At 34.2% G+C, this 20414-nt stretch overlaps 1 protein-coding gene across 4 annotated transcripts in view; it reads right to left on the bottom strand.

The window, feature by feature from the left end:
* LRBA (LPS responsive beige-like anchor protein) overlaps positions 1–20414 on the bottom strand; it is a 392983-nt gene that overhangs the window by 7676 nt on the left and 364893 nt on the right. For all 4 annotated transcript variants that reach the window (XM_084285540.1, XM_084285542.1, XM_084285541.1 and 1 more), the window contains 2 exons: positions 4013–4114; positions 2585–2799 (listed from right to left, as the gene is read on the bottom strand). In XM_084285540.1, the coding sequence (XP_084141666.1) occupies positions 2585–2799; positions 4013–4114 (317 nt within the window). The remainder of the gene's footprint in view (positions 1–2584; positions 2800–4012; positions 4115–20414) is intronic.

Raw genomic sequence — 20414 nt, 5'->3', positions numbered from 1 at the left:
GCATTGATTAGATTCTGAATTTCCCCAGAGTGTCTGAAATTTTTCTAGCAATTTTCTAACACAGGACTATGAGAAAGAAAATTAGAATGTTGCTCCAAACATCGTTATTGAAAACTGCTAATTTTGTCAATAATGTTCTGAAATGAAAGTCCAGAATGACATAGGCAAATGTTACAGATTTCTACACTCCTGACCTTTCCCTTCCCTTTTCTATTCTTCCAGAGCAAAAAGGAATGAAAAGTGTTTGTCTGCACAGCCTGTGGGTATGTACTTTTCATTTTAAATGCCCCTACTTTAATTACGCAGTTGCCACTTGCCTTCTAACATGATATAGTGCAGAAGCACTGGGAAAAAAAGGGCTGTAGCTTGTTTAAGCATAAAGCCCAACTGGGACCACTGGGAGAAAGGGAAAACAAAACAAAACAAAACAAAAACAACCCCCTGTACATATGTAACTCTGGCCAACAGGGAGCGGAACTTCCATTGCCTCCAGCAAATTCCCAAAGCTGTGGGTACTAACTGAAACACTACAGAAATTGTTTTAGCCAGCAAGAGATTTTGAGATATTTTACAGATTTGCTTTCCTGGCTGACAACATAATCACAACTGAAAGTGACAGATCATCAACGTTATTATTATAAAAAGAGAAAACACTGTGATATGTACTTGTTTTATGGAAAGAATTGGGCTATTGGGCTGAAAAGTAGGCTGAAAATATCAAAAGCAGTTGTACAAGGACAGCTAAAGGTCCAATTCAGAGAAATTAAGAAAGATGAAAAATTGAAGCCAGAATTTACATTAATTTGGAAAAATGGCCTGGGACAAAAATATACACTTTCCTACTTTATTTCCGCAGCCTCACATCTGCACTTGCAGCTGCCATAGCATTCAAAGACTGTATGCCCTCTCATCTACTGCAGAACAGCACTCTCATTATGGAAAAGAGACCTACACAGAGAGTAATTTCTGCATATTCTACTACCACTGCACCTGAAATTTGGAAAAACACAAGGAGGTTGGACTAACAGAATACAGTACACAACAATGTTTTAGAAGGTTTTAAGTGGAATACAGTGCACTACACTGGAGACTTCCGTGGTAATGGAGCATTTACTCTAATATAAGTTATAAAATGGAAATAATGAAAACCAAAATTCTTTCAAATATATTGGCATGTTCTTACATCTTAATAATATGATCAGAGTCAAGAACAGATGCAAATTTAAAAATGCTCACAACTTTGCCGAACATATAAAACAAAAATCTACAATTCTGTAGAAAGAGCATGAGGACAAAGTGAAATTTTCTTCCTGAAACAACTAATCCAAAAAAGAGCGGAAGCCTTTGAGAGTTTTCAACTCAGGACAAGACTGGAAATCTCAGCAGCTGATTTGCTGGGTTCTTCCATCAGATTTTGGTAAATCAGCTTGGAGGTATAGAACAACAGCAGAAGTGCCCTTTGACTAATGATAAATTATTAAATAGTTTTAAATAAGAAACACTTTTTTACGGTGAGGTTGACTGAGTGCTGGCACAGGTTGCCCAGACAGGCTGTGGCATATCAATCTTTGGAGACACTCAAAACCCACCTGGACAAGGTCTTGGGCAATCTGCTCTACATGGCCCTGCTTGAGCTGGGGAATTAGACCAGAGGTCCCTTCCAACCTCAACCATTCTCTGATTCAGTGTCCCTCATACCACGACAACTAGTATACAGACCATAATTTCAGATAACTCAGGTAGCCTGAATGCTGACCTAGCAATGTGGTCTCACTTCATGTCTTTGTTGCACTCTGTAGCTTTCTACTATATTTGATAATGCTTGTTAATTTTCTTTTTAGTTTCTTTTTCCTTTCAAAATGAAATTTCCTTTTTCATTTTCATTGTGGTAATGCTGGTTCATTTTCTTCCCCTCTCTTCTCTTCCATTCCCTTTTGTCCTCATTCAAAGTGGGAATATTTTTGTTTCAAGGAAGGGATTCTTTTGACATTTCTGCTTCACTGCAGCATAGCTGCCAGGTTCTGCTCTGCTTCATAGGTACTATTTCATAGGAACTGTCAAAAGATCTGCATTTTGTATTACCAAATAATTTCCATAAGTCCATAAGCTTAAAATACCTCCTGCATAGTTTTGGACTTGCTCCATGTCTCTTGCAGTTAAAGACGTGGAAGCTGGCTGCCTGGTCAGCAAATGCTAAAGACACTTTTAAGAGCTAAAGAGTTGAAATATAGACATGTGCCTATAAACTTCCTGTAGCTCAGCACAACACATGCTATCTCAAGCTAAGATGAAGGAATGTAGACAGAGATGCCAGAAAAGGCCAACTTCCAAAATAGCACGTCCAACAACCTCCTCCCTTTAGACTCAAAATTAAAGAAATAGCCTGACTTCTGATCAGCAATTAGTAATATTTGTATTCTTCTGTTCAAGGAAATGTTTCTTACTATATGAACAGAGTTATTCTAAAATAAAAATAATACTTCTATGGCCTGGCTATGGAAAGCAGCTCCACACAACTCTAGAACTGATAGCTTCTCCCGATACGAGAACTGACAGTCCTTTGCACACATTTGAGTACACTCACCTTGATCTTGTCATCTGTTTCCATAGTGGCTTGAAGTCTCCCATTCACGCTGAATACACAGAAGAGGCCATTTTCATAATATATTACACATTGGCCTTCTCTTGAAGCTTGAATAAGTTTTGGTCTCAGGCAATTTTCAGGACCTTCTAATGTTTCAGGACCTTCTAATGTCCTCAGCAGATCTCCATTCATAGAATGTATGAGACATGGTCCTTCTATGAGACAGAATAAAAACTCTAGATATTCATTCACATACTCATTTAAAGATACAAATATATTATTATTATTAATATATATAAAATAATTAGCAATGGATTCTATGTAAGTAATTGCTATTATAATACATAGTAATACATTGCTATTATAATACATTGTGATGATTTTTACCATGTTTAAGTGGAAAGTCTGAGAATTTAAGGGTGACAGAGTAAAATGAACAGCTAATGCTTCAAGAGGTTTGTATTAAGGTATTTTAGAACACTTAACAAACCTAGTTAGAGACCTAACTGAGATTTTATTTTGTGGATTTCCTTTTAGAATTAGTAGTAGTTAATTCTGAGAGCACAAAAATAAATGTACTGAATCCTAATATGAGATTAGCAAAATCTACAAAATACATTTTATATGTATACATAATATAACAAGACAGAGTTAAGTGTAATGAATTTACACATGTATGCACTCTGAAAGAGCATTTTCTCATATTAAGATTTTTAACCCATGTATGATTCATTAAGTATTTGCATGTTAATATATTCAGACAAATAATTGATTTGCATGTAAGCCACAAGTGTTCACATGCATAAAACAGGTGCATACAGTAAGTATACCCAACTTATTTGAAAAGGGGCTTCAGAGTAGATATTTTGGAAACACTAAACCAGAGAGATCCTAGTTCTAAGAAATTTCCAGTTTAAAAATGAGAGCTTGAGCAGAATTACTATAAATTTTAGTTGGGAGTTATGTATGCACCCTTCATCAAACAAAGAAGACAGCACATTCACTTTCTCCTGGAACTAATTCTTGCTTTCCTTTATGAGAAGTTATCCATAAGGAAAAGAAAGCCAATTGCAGTAATACATTTTTCACCTTCCTGGCAGTCAAGAGCTGGATCTGACTGTATGCTATATGCAATTACACTGGATAAGCAAACAAAAAGAAATTATAATCAGTACACTAGAACAGGGAAACTGATGTGGTTGCCTCTTCTTGTAGATGTCTGAAAAAAAACCACTCAGTTTTACTATGTTTAAAAAGAGGTTTCAAATTCACTTGAATTCTGTAGCAAGGTTAAAAATAACCTTCTGTAAACAAGGTTAAAAATAAAACCACTCTAAAGTTAATAAATTCTGTCACTTTAGACTATATTCCTTTTTGCATTAGGATTACAGCTTTATGAACAGAAAGAAATGCCAACAGCTTCCTTACCTTTTGAACCACTTATTACCAAACCAAGTTCAGCACAAATGGTAGCACAGGTGATCTCATAGTCGTGTCCTGTCAAAATAGCTCGAGGAGTTGCAATATCACCTTCAATGAAAAGACAATAAAAGCGATCCTTGGTTACAATCTGTTTCCAAAATTATCACTTCCAATCACTGAAGCATCTTCAGTTTCCTCGTCTGTGGAGCTCACGTTCCCTACAAATCACTTCTATGCTGCTGTTTGCATTTGCTTGTTTGGTACTCATATCTATGTAGTACGGCGGAAATACGCTACAGGAGTTCAGCTTCTGCTTTTACTAATGCATATTCATATGAAAGTCAGGTGTGGAGTAAAAAACAGCACAAGCTGGAGAATACATACTTGCATTTTCCCTTTGCACCCTCCCTCTCCTCCTCTACCTTTGTTGTGGAGAAAGAGACCTAATTTGATTACAAAATCTTATAGTAGTAGTAAGTAAAGACAGGCATCACTATGACAAGTATTGAGATGAGGCACCTAAAATGCCCCAAGATGAAGAAAAACACGCACTGGACAGTTTTATTTTAATCTAGCAACAGTGTTGAAACTTCAGCCTGATGTCCGAGTTCCTTTTAAAATGTGGGGCTTGGGATACACTCAGGATGAATTTCCGATTACCACTGGTCCTATTAGACAGTTCCCTGCAACAATAACAAGCATACAAAACTCTTTTTCCAAGATTCTCTTTGTAATTAAACATACGCTGATTCCAGAAGGAAAAAGAAATTGTATAAATGGCACATTTAAATGAATAAAATTTAGTATTCTCCAGAATACAAAGACACAAAAAGGGTAAGGAAATGCTATAAAGCTCTTTAAATAATTTTACACTTTCACTCACAAGTCACTGTCTGCACCACCTTCATTTAGAATGCTAGCATTTCACAGAAAGCACATATTATTCTTGTATTACTGTATAATTATTTTATTCGTAGGATTTCATGAAGCATACAAACTTTAAAGAATGGATCTTTGGCAATATTATCATGTAGTTTCAAAAAGGATTAGACTAGTATTTAAGCTCCAAGAAATACTTTCACTTCACAATAAATGATGATATGACTTCTGTGAGATGCCAAAAACACAGTGGTAGTAGTAAAATCAAACTTTTTTTTTTTTTTAAAATAATTATTTCAAGAACAGGTGATGGTGTTGCAAAGGCAGAGAGTAATAGTAGTGCCAACAGACTCCATTTGTTACTGACTCAGGAACACTCAAATTATTTGAGGTTATAACTTCTGAAAAGATAAAAAAGAGCACAATGTCATTAATTTGTCCACGTCGAGCTTTACCAGTACTAGCAATACTGGTTCTGTGTCTTGGAAATTATGCAAAATATTAAAACAGGTAGCTATTCAGACTGCTTGTGTACAGTGAGAGAGATCTGTGGAAAGCAGCATAGATTTCGGCATGCATATATAAAGCCTTAGCTATTCTCAGTAGTTTACATTGTTAGTCAGACCATTTGCAACAATTCCCAGAGTGTCCATGCAGCTGCCACATTCAAATTGCTTTTTAGAAAAGGTCATAATCTATGACCAAGTACCAAATCCAGGATTTTGACCTTTCAAAATCTTATTTATTCTCCAGTCACTTTTATAATTTATATCTATAATACAAACTTTTGAAAAGTAAATAAATCTGTTTCTTCTTAGATATACACATGCACGCTAAATAGTATATGAACACAAACACACATATATGTATGTTATCAACATTTTAAGTCTGAAAATGCTTTGGAGCAACTCACTTAAATGTCCCTAATCTCTTAATAAATAATCAATAAAAGCTACTGCTTTTGTTTCATATAATGTTTTGCAAAACACACTCAAACCCAGGAAGTATGGCAGACAGTTCAGAAGCAAAGGAAAAACTCCCAACAAATTAGAAGCATAAGGGTAGACTTAACGACCTCTAGGTACTGCTCAGGTGACTGATTCTACAAATGTGCACAAACCTTTTTGAGAAAGTTTTCTCTATTGAATTTTCCTCACCTAAACATGAGACAGACACCCAAGAAGATTCATAAAAGAACACTGAGTAGACAATCCACAAATTTGCACCTTTTGGGGAAAAAATGTAATAAAAGCCATTACTGTAACAATTCAACTTCTTTGACACAGTTCTTTCTCCCTGTTGTCCCGAAGACCGAAGACAGGAGGCAGCTTTATGCATTTAAACCTTCTGTTAGTGTAGTTTCTTTTAGTTGAACTATCTACATTAACAAAATTTTAGCGTTCTGTGTTTTCCTTTCTTTTGCATTCAGAAATCGCATTTAACACATACTTGCACCAATCAGCAAGGAAATAATCTAATTATATACTACACATATTAATGAAAAATTCTGGTTTTAAAACTTTTGAAATCAGAGAAGTTTTAAATGTACAATTTTGTAGTGGAAGTAATGAATATAAGATGTTGGAGTTTGAAGGACTTGTTAGAAGCAATGCCTGAATGAAATGTCAGGAGGTGCAGATGAACAAAATCCTTACAGTAAACTTATTGCTTACAGCAACTTCATTACTGTAGGCTTTACCTGTGTTAGGCTGTCAGTAAATATAAGCCTAAAATGTAGGAGATAAGATTTTTAAAAAGTAGAAATTGAGCATATACTGAGCATATACATTTATCACAGTCCACAGAAAAGTAAAATTAGTAAGTAATGCCCTCAGTCTTTTTAGAATTTGGACTTGGCTTCAAACATAAAAGAGTACAAATCTACAGGTGGCAGGATCAACATTTCATAAATTATATCAGCTGTTTAATGAATTACATTTAAGAAATACTTTAATATAAAACAGAAATACAAGAAATCTCAACAATATCTTGAAAGAAATTAGGACCTGAATAATACTGTAAAACAGGAGTCCTGTGAAAAGTCAGGCTGACTCCTTTGATAAGAATGTCAAGTATTTAGGGGTTTCCAAGCCTCTGATTTTCCAAATAATGGGGTCAACTTAAAAGCTGGTTGTAGAGCAGAACAGATTTCTTTAAAAGCTTTTAAATTGTTATTGCTTCAGAAGATTGTCATGGTTTTCAATAATGCAAAGAGAAAATTTTATTTTGTTGATGGTTTAAGGGGCACCACTTCAAACTTTTCTGAATTGTTTTAGGGAACCGGCTTGCAGACCTTTTGAAAAGCTGGGGAAGTGACTTCAAAGGGAAAAGAGTCTTTGTCCGTTAAGCAGGTTTACGACCACTGATGCAAACCCTAACTAAGGACTGAAAAGAATACTCAGTGCATCTTTATGGAGATCCTTAAGGAAGATGAACAAGTCAAATGAGATTAAAGATAGTTCAAATCCTAGCACTAATAACCAAGACACAACAGTTTTACAGATGTGCTTTTCTCAGCATAGTATATAATAATATCCTTAATCTATACCGTTGCTGAATTGCTACTTGCAGTTGAATGCTGCAAGAATCTTAATGCCACATTCGCATTGCAGCGAATGTCATCAATGATTTATTTAAGTCATAGGAAGTACACATAGAGTTATTTCCCAGTAATGGACAGAATACTTTACCTTTACAGTAACCATTCAAATTATTTCAAAAGGACTCTCCTACATTTCAATAAATAATTTCTGCAGAGCTGTTTTCCCACAGAAAACCACTCTTCCTTAAGTGATTAAAGTACATTTTAAGTCATAAAACTCAAACTTCAGAAGATAAAAGAACATCACATGATATCATGTCAGCTTATGGCCATATTTCATTGGAAAAAAAAAAAAAAAAAGTTAAGCATTTACAAACTATGTTTCAAGGGGAACAGTGCAATTATGGCAAAATCAAAACTTTCTTCTAGTTTAATGACATCCAGAAGAAGAAATACCTTACTGAGTAACAAGAAATTGTTTTGTATTGCTGGGTCTTTTTCCACTATTTTTTCAGCTTTAGTGATGCTACAAAAGAAAACTGAATCATGACATTTTAAATCCTTCAGCAGATTCCTACAAAGACCACTTTCTACATGTTCAGTACTGAACTGTAGGAGCTGAGCCAAATATAGTAACTCATCCAAAGAAAAACGTTTCCAGAAAGAAAGAAAGAAAGAACGAAAGAAAGAAAGATCAAACTAGGGGTTGACAAAAAAACTTATCTCACAATAAAATACACAAGATACTCCTCCTACTGTTTTTGGTGAGATAGCATTATGCTATACAATAAAATATAAAATATTTGACTATGCTCTTTTTTACGTTTAATGCTGAGAAGACAGTTAATTATGATAAGTCACAGACAGCCAAACAGTAATTTCTAAATTATTATTCCATGATTGTAGAGGCTGTAGGGCACTTTTGAATGGCAAATTAATTAAGTGATTTTATGTCAATATAAAATCCTAATTAAATGAAGCTTCAGTTGACCAAACCACCTTTTTACCTACTTCTTGCTAAAACAAATGATTGAATACTTTCTCGGTAGGATATGTCAATGAAACCAAATTACATATGAAAGAAGAACCTTGAAAAGGCATTTTATAAATACTGCATTTTTGGAAATTGTTTCATGACAAAAATTGAGGAAAACAAAAAGTTTGAAATAGATTTGAGAAGTTAAAATGTACTTACAGAATATATGACATTTGGACACAAGTATTTTCAGTAAAATGTAAGGAAATCAAGAAAACTACTTTGCTGCTAGGCTTCTGTGTTAATTATATAGTGAGTTTCAGGGCTTAATTACATCAGTAATTATACTATCAAATTACATCAGTGATGACTATCAAATAATACAGAACTCTCTATATTAAAACTATTTATAAATCACACACAGTAAACACCTAAATAACAACCAACAGGTTAAAAGACATTTAACTGCTACAGAAAGGCTAGCTTTTTGATGGATGTGAGATCTCACTAAAGTGATATTTTTGAATATTTAAAATATTTATAAATATTTCAAATATTTTGGAAATATCTGACACTATTTTTCAAGTATTCCTAAAACTTCAGTTTCAATAATCTTTCCTTTGCAATTTGGATTTTTAACTTTTTTTTTTTATTATTATTATATGGGAACTTTATTGTTTTCCCATTCCTCATGATATTCCATCAGCATTTCCTCTCATTCCTTCATTTTTTTTCTCTAACTCCTTCCCATCTGTTCAAACTTTTTACAACAAAAAGTACAACCTTATGCCTAGATGCAAGTTTTGTTTTTGCAAAAAGATATTTTCAACCATACATTTCCTGATGAAAGGAACAATATATTTGAATAACATATCATTCTATCCTGATATTGAATCCAAAGTCATAAAAAGTATAAACCCTATGCTATAGTGTTGTTCAGTAAAGAGAAAAATATTAAGTTTATCCTGTAGAATTAATTTCAGTGAATATAACACAGGGAAAACTTACTGTATACATTGTCATATTGTACAAGTTACTAATACTTATACAGTACTAATATAAGAAGTCTTCACACACATTTTATCAAGATAACAGGTTCACTGTGTCTCCAAAGTAAACATAATGAAGAAAATGATTTAAAAGGCATTTGTGAATTGAATACACCAATTCAGATTTCAAAAAATCAATAATCCCCAGTCTCTCCATTCCTATACTCTGTGCAAAGCAAAGCTTTCTGGAACCAGTTCACTCTTCCTAGGGATTCATCTGCTGGAAGTCATTCAGCAGCACCCCCTCACTCCATACAGACCTTTTTGAAGCCCCCTGAAAGTATCTGCAGGTGAATATTCAGGGTCAGTCTACACTAATATTTTAATATTTGCACCATCCCAACTTCATAAACTGCTACTTAAATATCAGCTTTGAAGTTTTAAAATACTGTCATTTTTGTTTGAGAATGCTCTAAAACAGCTTTATGAAGCAGCTCTTTTTTATTTATTTGTTCGTCCTTAAAAATCTGTTTTTCTTCATGCTTATAACTATTTGATTACATACTGAGTCCAATACGTTAGAAGAATAGAATAGAATAGAATAGAATAGAATAGAATAGAATAGAATAGAACAGAACAGAACAGAATAGAACAGAACAGAACAGAACAGAACAGAACAGAACAGAATAGAATAGAATAGAATAGAATAGAATAGAATAAACAAAATAAAACCTCATCAAATAAGGGAAACAAAATAAGCAACTATTTTGCAGTGAAATAGTGCCTACTGCAGAATAGTTGTAAGAGAAAAGATATTTCACCATATGCTGAAACTGACTGCTAGTTTGATATGTATACAGTATTTCAAACTTTGATAAAAAATAATTTGAGATTAAAGGCTTCATATGAGAATTCAATTCAGTTGAGCAGTTATCAATGATTTCATTTTTGCTATTGAAATATATCAAAATAATTTATTTTTGTTTGAAAGAAGAAAAGTGTATCATTTCAAAATAATACTGTTCCATAACAGCATGTATAAAAGCCTGTGCTTAAGATACTAGATCGCTTTGGTAAAGTTGATTTGAAACCAATGCACCATTTGTGTATTGAACTAGGTAGATTTTCCTTTTCATCTTTCTCACCTTTTCATACTGATGGCAAACACTAGGTTCAGAGCATACATAAATCAGTTGTCTTATTAAAATTATTTATTTCAAAACAGGTATTTTTTCAATGAAGCAGGCCATAATCCCAATTACATACAGTATTACTCAGTGGAGTAATCCTTACTTGTGCGATGCTAGCATTAATAGACATTAGATCCAGAAAAAAATTACAGATTAGTTTCTGGTCCAAGTCAGAATTATCGTACTGATCATACTTTTTTTTTTTTCTTTTTTTTTTTTTACAACATTTAAGCTGGTCATGAACATTCTAAAATATTATATCCTAGACTATAAATTATTACTTCTGCATTACTCTTTCTCTTATTTGGTATAGACTTAGAATTGAATGCTCATATTTCCCAGCAACCAAACAAGGTAAATAAATGTGATATATTAGTACATCATCCCACCACTATGCATATGGTGCACATTAAGGTTGTATTCATTTACCATATGAATATAATTCCTTTTACCACATCAACTATTAGTTACAAGTTGTAAATATAGCATTGTTTTTCCTGGAACGTGAAGGTCTGCATTACATCATGAAGCACTAAATATCCTTATCCTTCTGGAGAATTTCATGCATATAGTTTTAGTGACACCTGAAGCTGGATACTGCCAAAAAAGCAGCATCAAAACTCTTTCTCTGTTTCGAGTCTTACAATACACACTACCTTCACTTTTGCCTCAAAACTCGCTTTACTATACCATTTGCAATTACTTACTCTGTCAAATGTTGAAACACATTCTCCCTTTCCAGTTGAAAACAAGGATAATACAGATGCTGTGCATGCTGTAGGATATGCTTTTAGCCAGAACAAATAAATATTTACAGCACACAAATTTACATGCTCATCAGAACCAAATCACTACAACTGTTAAAATGCTTTCTGAACCATCACAGAGTGCAATTGCAAGTTCTGCTTAATGAAGACCTTGCCCTCATATCTATCTATAAAATTACTTTCTTGGCATTATATAAATACACAATTAGATTGCTTATACGGTATTACTGCAAATTCCCAAACATACCACAATTCATCCACCTGTTAAAACTCTTCTTTTTCCAGATTCAATATTTGGAGGCTAGAACCATCAATTATATGTGATTTATAGACTATGTGGAAGAATGAGGCCTCAATCTCTTTGAGGTGTCAATGTGTTACAGTTTTTTAAAAAATGACAGTGGCCTTTTGTAGCTGTATAATTTAAGGCTCTGTTCTAGGTTCATGCTGATAGCCCAGTGCTTGCTGCGCTGGCTACAACAGTGCCCTGCGAAGAAACAGGGAAATTGCAGGTCCAATTGCAGCATCAGGGCCTCTGTCCACTAGGCTTTCATGGGGCCTTCATAACTAACATCAAATAGCACAACAAATGTTTGGTAGAATATTTAGTGGTTGTTACCCTTTTCAAAACATTCTTCAGATATTTTTATATACCTTGTGGGTCTTCCCTATGAAATAAGTTTTACTGAACTTACCTTGTAAACATAGAAGAAGTTAACATTATACTTGCTGAAATTCCAGTTAAAGAAAAAAAAAAAAAAAAAAAAAAAAAAAAAAAGAAAGAAAGAAGTATTTCCTTTCTTTTTTATAGCCACACTTAACAAAACAATTCTGATATGTTTATATTTCAGTACACACATTAACCTTAAATTCATATTATATTTTCTTATTACAATGCTAATAAAAAGGTGAAAAAATATACTAACAATGAAATCCAAATGTTTTTTACACCAAATATGTCAAAATCCATATATTTTAAATATTTTACTAGGCAGTGCTTTGGAGAGAATCAGGCCCAAGATCAGCTTTCAACACAATGCCAGCAGATGGTGCTATAGGACTCCTGCTTTACACACAATATTAAGCTACTTTGTCCAGCCATTTTTGAGAAACAAAGAATATTTGTTATGTCTGCAGTTAAATAATGTTAAAATATTATTGAATTATTTACTGCATTTTTATGAAGGAGGACACACAAAATAATATAATGCATATGGGTCAAAAAGTAAATGTGCTGTTGAACACAGAGATGAGCACATGCAGACTGTTTTTAAACTCTCAGTGCTATACTATCATACAGCAACGCTCTTTTCTTAGCAAACTGACTGCAGTGAATGGCATCGATAGACTTATTAGCCGCTGCAATTCCAAGCATATTTTAATGTTTGAAAGCTCTGCAGATTTTTAGCTATTAGAGTGAACCACCATTTGACAGAAATTAACAATATTAATAGAAGAATTTTCATTTATAACTAATGCAATTACAGATTTAAGAACATTTTTGCAGGATACATGCAAAAGGGAATATTGACAGGTATAATTCTTACAACTACTTCCCAAATACTTTTTTTTATTATTTTTAAGAAAAGACAATGTAAACTACTTGGGAAGTAAACTACTTCCCAAAATGTTTTTGTTTAGGAAATAATAGTTAAAATCTAAATAAATATTTATGCTATAAACATCATTTAAAATTTGGAGTATCTTCTCTATTTTAACATGGGTTTTGAAACTGAAAACAAAGGTTTGTATCACGGAGAAACTTGGGAACCAAAATGTAGGTGTAATTCAAGATGAGGATAAGGACGGGGAAAGAGGTAAAGAGGGTTTTTTTGCTACCAAGTTAACATCAGGCAGAACTACTTGCAGTCTGTGTGACTTTTCACTGCATGCAAAGGCAAGCACATATGTAAATCTTCATAGCATTCAGGTTTATAGGATTAGTGTGTCTGAGTACACAGAAATTATTATCTATGACATTACTCCTCTATCAACCAATGCAAAGATGCCCTTCAAGACATATTTTCAAAATTTAAATCACCTGCACTGTTCACATGAGAAAATAATTATCAAGCATTTATTAAAAGTTTGAATTTTCAAAATGAAAAATGTATATAGCTGTTGAAATACCATTTTTTTCCTTCTGCTATAAGAACGAATACAATTTAAGCTAATGAATTCTTTAGTCTCCAAACCATAGTTTTCATTTAATAATCATGTTAATTGAAAACCAGTCTTTCAGAAATTGAAATGCTGATTTAGCATTTCAAAAAAAGTATCTGAAAAAAAAAAAAAAAAAAAAAAGGTTCTTTCAGAAGTAACTCAGAGAGTAGCTAAACTGTTCTTTGGCAAGACAGGAAACTGGTGATTAAATGTTAAGTCCTTTGGGAGATTTTGTATTTTATAAATTGAAAAGATTATGTATTTTTTAAATCTATATTTAAAGAAGATATTCTACATGTTAACAACAGTAAAAGTGTTCAATGAATTCTCTCAATTAAATCTTGGTTAAACCCAGTAATTCTTTTTAAATATGAAATCACGTGCTTACAATCCCACATGTGCCCTGCTACACAGCTACACTACTAAAAGCATTTAATTTCTCCAACACACTTCAGAAAACCTGAATATAATACCCTCTAAAAATATAAAACTATGCAATGAAAGCACCACCACAATCCTCATGATGCAAATGTGGTACATACAGAGAGTAACATTTTCTAGCTTTATGGGCTAACATAAAAGAGGTAATATAATTTGTTTTATTCACATATGTGTGGAAGATCAATGCAGTAACTCAGAAGAGATCACATTAGTATTAGTGGTAGTAATACAGTTATACACTGAGTCTCTATATTTCATTAGTACCGGATACTTCTATTGGTTAACCCTTAATATCTTTAAGCAAAACAAATTTCTGTATTAAATATATTTTTGGTTTTTAAAATAATTATGAACAAATCTGTAGAAATTTTACAACCAACAGAACAGTCGCATCATAGTCTATGAATAGTGCAAGAATAACAGAAAATCACTTTATCTTCACCTCAGCTATGAAAATGCTTACTATTTGTAGTAAGTAATTTTACTATGTACACCAAGGAAGTACAGCCAAAGAAGACAATTGCAATGAAAAAAACAACTTTGAAGACATTTGATTGATAGATTGACATTCACTGTTCTGATTGGTCTCTACCTAGTGTGCAGAGGTGAGGAATCACTAAGAAGGCTGGAGGAAATGGGATATTCCAGCTAGTAAGACTGGTTGGTGAAGGATTACAACAAGAAATTCTCCGTAGCAATTTTTTTGGTGACATTTTTTAATTTGTAAGACATTAGTAGAGATGACCTTCTAGATAAGATTATAGCAAATAAAGCAAAACAGATCAAAAATTTGATGGTGAAAGGAGCTTACACAAAAGTGAAGAAGATATAAGAACACTCAAGATGCTTTATAAGGGGAAAAACAAGGGCAACAAGATAATTTTTTAAGTATTTTTGTAAGAAAAGTTTCAATATATACAGAGTATTGCTCTGTAAGATCTCATGGGAAGTAAGTCTACAGAAAAACAAAGAAAAAGATAAAACGGATACTAGCAAGAACTGCTCTAATGCAAAGGAAGGGTAAGACAGACAAGATACCAGCTGGCATAATTGAAACTTCTCCAGTGAAAAGGAAAAAAAGTTCTCCAGGAAACAGTCAGGCAGAAAGATCAAAATAGGTGTACTGTTGTAAGACATAAGGTATGAGCAAGCAAGGACAAAAATGGGATAGCCAAGGAAAGATGAGGTACAACTAGCAATGACATCAGGAGTAAAAGTCAGTCTGTAAACACAAAAAGAATATTAGGATGTTCATGAGAAGTTGGTCCATTATTCAGTAAACAGCAAGAAAGCAATATCAACAGATGATGTCAGGCATTTCAAAGTATCTCAATAAAAGCCTTCAATGAGAAGGCAAGCTGCAGTCAGACAAAAAACATAACTAAAAGCAGCAATGAGAACTGTTGTCTCATTTCAGAGAATACCTAAATGAAGTAAATGTTTGGTACTCAATTGGCCTGATAATAGTGATATCAGGATATCTTGAAAAAAAAATAATATATATATATATATATAGTGTTGTTTGTCTTTAAGAAATAGGCAAAGGAAGAAGTGAGAAATTAGATAGTTGTCTGCTTAATTCAATCAGACAAATAAAAATACTGGCAAAACATTTATATATATAAACACACACAATTTCCTCAAGGAAAACAAGGAGAAGAGTAACAGCTGATTTGGATTTGTCACAAAAAACTCATGTCTTAGCTATTTGTTTTCCTGCAATGGCAAGTAATCAGATTTGTGTTCAGGGAGATGCCACATATTTTGACTTTAGTAAGGATTCTGGCAGTTTCACATGAGCAATTTCATATGGAAAATAGAGAAGCACATGTTTAGAAGATGGTACTATAGGTCAGATAAAAGGCCAATTGGAAGGTTGCATTCCAAAAGCTATTCATTGTCAAAATGGTAAATATATCAATGAATATTCCTGGGCTGTGCAATGTTTAACATTTTCTTTAATGACCAATTTGATAGAATAAGACTGCAAATTGCATTTGCAGACATGAGTTGCTGCAAGGACAAGATGAGAATTCTGAATGCATTTAAGAAACTGGAGAAACTGTCTAAAAATATATATTTTTAGGAAGGGTAAAAACAAGGTTCCACAGTCAAACTGCACAGCGTAGCTAGGGATTCTTCAGAGAAAACTGAAACGTATATTGGCTCATATACTTAAAGAATTAACTTTTAAAGAATTAACAGTTGTGCTGTTTTGAAACAAACAGGTACCCCACATGGATGTGAGAAGTAGTGCTCTATAAAACTGACTTCTGCTTATTCCAGCTAGTAAGACTGGTTGAAAGGGCTTCAACTGCAGTGTCTGCTTTGAGAAAGACAGACAACTGAAGAGAAGAAGAACAACAAAAAAGAATCAGAGGTTTAGAGGAACATGATTTATGGCAAAAGCCAGAAAGAACTGGGTTAGTTAAGTCTGGAAGAAAAGATTTCGTGGGTCATAGTAATCCAAATAAGTTGTTGTTGCACAGAATGAATCTGTCTTCTACACAAAGAATAAATATATGTGACAGAATTAGACTGAAACAAAACAAAACAAACAAACAAAAAGAACCTGGACAGTAGTTTGAACACTGGGAAAAGATTTCTAATGATAGGGCTTTGGGGCCTGTAAAGCCCCAAAATATATCTGCCAAAGTTTTTAATAGCAGGTTGACAAACATCACTCAAGAATGGTTTTGATGTAGTTTTCCCAAAGCTTTCTTTGGGAAAAGAGTGACCAAAGTTCCTGTCAGCTTTGTTTCCTATGTATCAGTCATTACAAAGTAAAATGCAATCCCTCAACCTAGGAAATGTCCAAACACTGAGTTGCCACTTGAGCTTCAAAGAGAGAGTAGGATCTGAAAGTGATGCAGACCATTTGTATGCAAATGAATCCTCTCATCTGTTTCCCTCCCTGCCACCCCCCACTTCTCGCCTCCCCTCCATCCCATCTCACTAGGCTGGCCAAGTGCAAAACCTCGCATGCTTCTGCAAGTGCACCGCCCTCTCTGAGTACCCTCTGCATATAATACCACCTTATTCGGGAATACCATGAGTTCTGAAGCATTATGTCACGTCCCCAAGTGGGACTTTGCTATTAGATCAGAGTCTCTAAATATGCAAAAGCCAACCTTGTGACAGAGATCACACATGGGCTTCAAGGAGTACTAAGGGGAGGGTTTGCATCCTCTCCCTCCTGCCTCCCCCACCTCCCAAAGCCAGCCCCATGCCAAGCAGAGAAATATAAAAGGCCCTTATGCTATCCAAAGTGACTTCACATCTCCACAGTAAATTATGCTAATTAATGTGAACTTAACATGGCTCAGGGCTTTTCTAAAGGATACAACTATTTCAGATACTTTGCTCTGTTTTTAATTATTTCAAGGCTTGGTCAGAAATTGTCCACAAAAACATTTCTGCAAGAGAAAATGCCTGTGCACCGAAGTGAAGTACTGCCATGTTTCCACATTTTCCAAAACAATTTATTTAGAAAGAATAAACCCTACATTTGATCAAAGAGCATGGTGGAGTATTTTTTGAATTTCAGGTTTTAATTTGAGAAGAAGGAAAAAAGGACTTAACCTAAATGTAATCAAGCTGTTTGGTGAAGAATAAAAATAGTTTCCAGCAGATGTGTCCCATGTAGGAATTTGTATCTTTGAGATTTAAATTCATCAAATTTGGCTTAAATTGATCAATGCAATCGAGAGGTATATAAAGTAAGCAGACAGTGAGACTGCATAGGTATCATTTCTCTAAGAGGTCAACTTAAAAGTTAAAAATTAAAGAATGTAAATAATGACTATTTCAGTAACATATTTCTTCTGTTAAACCAAAAATGTAAAGAATTTTTCCATACAGTCCAGTTGGCCAGAAAATTGTCCTTGATAAAGAATATCAAACAAAACACTTATTTATCACGTATGGCATAGCCCACCTGGCTTGTCAGCTTGAGTTAAGTACCATTCTAAAACATGAATACATGCAGCCAGAGATCAAGAGCCCAGTGCTTCCTAAAGTAATGAAACCAGATAAAGGAACTAAAATAAAATGTAACTGGTTGGAGTAGTGGGTGCCCAATGGGATAATATTTAGGGTAACTTGGTCATACTGGTCTGCTGACTGATATATATCAGAGGCACCAGGAACTATGAAAGAAGGAAAGAAATGTTCCTGGTTTAGATTATTTTGCTCAAACCTCTCTAGCTTCATGATTTGGCTACAATCATGGCTATTTAGATGCCTGTTGCCATTAAGTCATTTTTAAGATAGAAATTAGAGATAATTAAATAAAGAAAAAATATGAAAGTATCAACTCCAAGAGTATCTAAAATTACAATGAATAACGATCATTTAAAGCATGAATTAAATACACATCAAGGTAAAAAAAAATAAAAATCATAAGCTTCAAACACAAAGAAACAACATCAGACAAGTTAAATAGCATCCCACAAATGGATCAAAGATACAGTTGCAGTTAACGGAACTCAAAACCCAACAAATCTACTGGTGCTTTCCATTTCTGACAAAATCAGAACTAAGCAAAACCAGCTCTTTTTATTTGCGTTTTCAAAAAAAAAAATAATAATTGATTGAACAGAGACGCCTATAGAAAGTTATTTCTGGGAAAAATTAAATCCCCAGATTACCATCTCTTTGAAGCAGAAACTGTCTTTTGCTATACACTTCTAGGCCAATATATAGTGCCATGAGATTCCAATTCATTACAAAGCTTTCCAGGCATGCTACATCACAATAAATAAATAAATAAATAAATAAATAGAATTCATAGGAACCATTGTATCTCCCTTAAAGTGCAAGTTTAGTAGGATTAGGAATTACAAACAAAGAGAATCATCAGTAGTTAAAATAATCTAGCATTAACTTTGAAAACTGCAAAATTTCAGTATCTTAGACATTTGCATTAGAGAAGATGGTCAATGGATTAAAACAAAACATACAGACCTACTCTAGTCAGACACTACTAGCTACAAAATCTCAGCATGTGATCTGCCAAGGTCATAAAGGAACCCATAGCCTCAAAGTTCACAAAACAGGCGAGTCAAATCCTGTGGCAAGTACTCAGCAAGAACTTCTCAGGACAGACCTGGAAATTGCTAAAATGGGCTGTTCTTGCAAGCCTTGAAAACAGTGTAAGGAGACACCTACAGATGTTCACTCCTTCATTGAGGAGTATCTTGAGTTTTCTCCTCAAAAGGACAGCTTTTCCCTTTAGGATTTACAAGCTTACTTGACGAATCTGTCAAGCTCTTAAATTCCTTTCACAGACTTTTGGGAGTTTCCAGGTTTACAAGCTCTGCAAAAATAGTGCAAAGTTTGCATTTTCTTTAAATTGACAGATTGCAAAATACATGCATATAAAGTATGTGCAGAGATTTTGTTCCTCAACCAATGCCATATTTATTTAGCAATGCTCATAAAATTATGCTAGACCTTTCAAAAGGTCCCATCCCTTGAATCAGACTGTTGGAGGAATAATTCTGATAGATTGCTTACATACTCTGCCTGAAGTTCCTGTGATTTCATGACTGGAACCTCTGAATCTTGTGCAATTTTTGAATAGTTCTCAAATGCACAATGAACATCAAACAATTTACATGTTAGTCAGATATTTATTCCGATATTAAACAGCTGTGCTTCTTCAGAATAGTTCACAGGATGCAGTGTTAATTGAACCATCTCCCTCTTTTTCCCTTCCCTTCCCTTCCCTTCCCTTCCCTTCCCTTCCCTTCCCTTCCCTTCCCTTCCCTTCCCTTCCCTTCCCTTCCCTTCCCTTCCCTTCCCTTCCCTTCCCTTCCCTTCCCTTCCCTTCCCTTCCCTTCCCTTCCCTTCCCTTCCCTTCCCTTCCCTTCCCTTCCCTTCCCTTCCCTTCCCTTCCCTTCCCTTCCCTTCCCTTCCAATAAATCCAGTTGGGTAATAGACTGAGCATGAAACACGCAACCAAACTGAATAACTTGGAGGATGATGGATAATTGTTGACATTATATGAAATCATAAGCTAATTGTTACATCTGTCAGATGTAACAGTACTTCTTGTCCTCCAAATGTCCATTTTGTCTTTTGCTTACTAGTCAGAGAAGACTGAGTGAATGGCAGAAAACACTGTTCTGAAGAAAGACAGAATATACTGCTTCTCACCCCTTCCTACTCAGGCCATTTTCCTTTTGGCTAAACAAGGAGAACAGAACCATTATTTGGCCATGATGTCCCCCTCTACTCACACAGGTAAGTTCTCACCAGCTGTCTAAAAAGCCTGAACTCTGAGCTGTGAACTGTCTCTTTCAGGATTTTTCTCAAGCTATATGTCTGCCTTCTTTGTTTTGGGAATCAGAAATTATTTTTTGTGATGAGTAAAAGCAGCATAATTACAAGATCACTTTTTACCTTGCCTAGTATATAATGCAGGCACAGTTACATTGAACGGTCATGTAGTTTCATTA

This window comes from Netta rufina, assembly GCF_964035555.1.
Source record: "Netta rufina genome assembly, chromosome: 4".
NCBI classification, from domain to species: domain Eukaryota; kingdom Metazoa; phylum Chordata; class Aves; order Anseriformes; family Anatidae; genus Netta; species Netta rufina.
The sequence above is the reverse complement of the archived record's forward strand: the minus strand, read 5'-3'. Positions and strand labels throughout refer to the sequence as shown.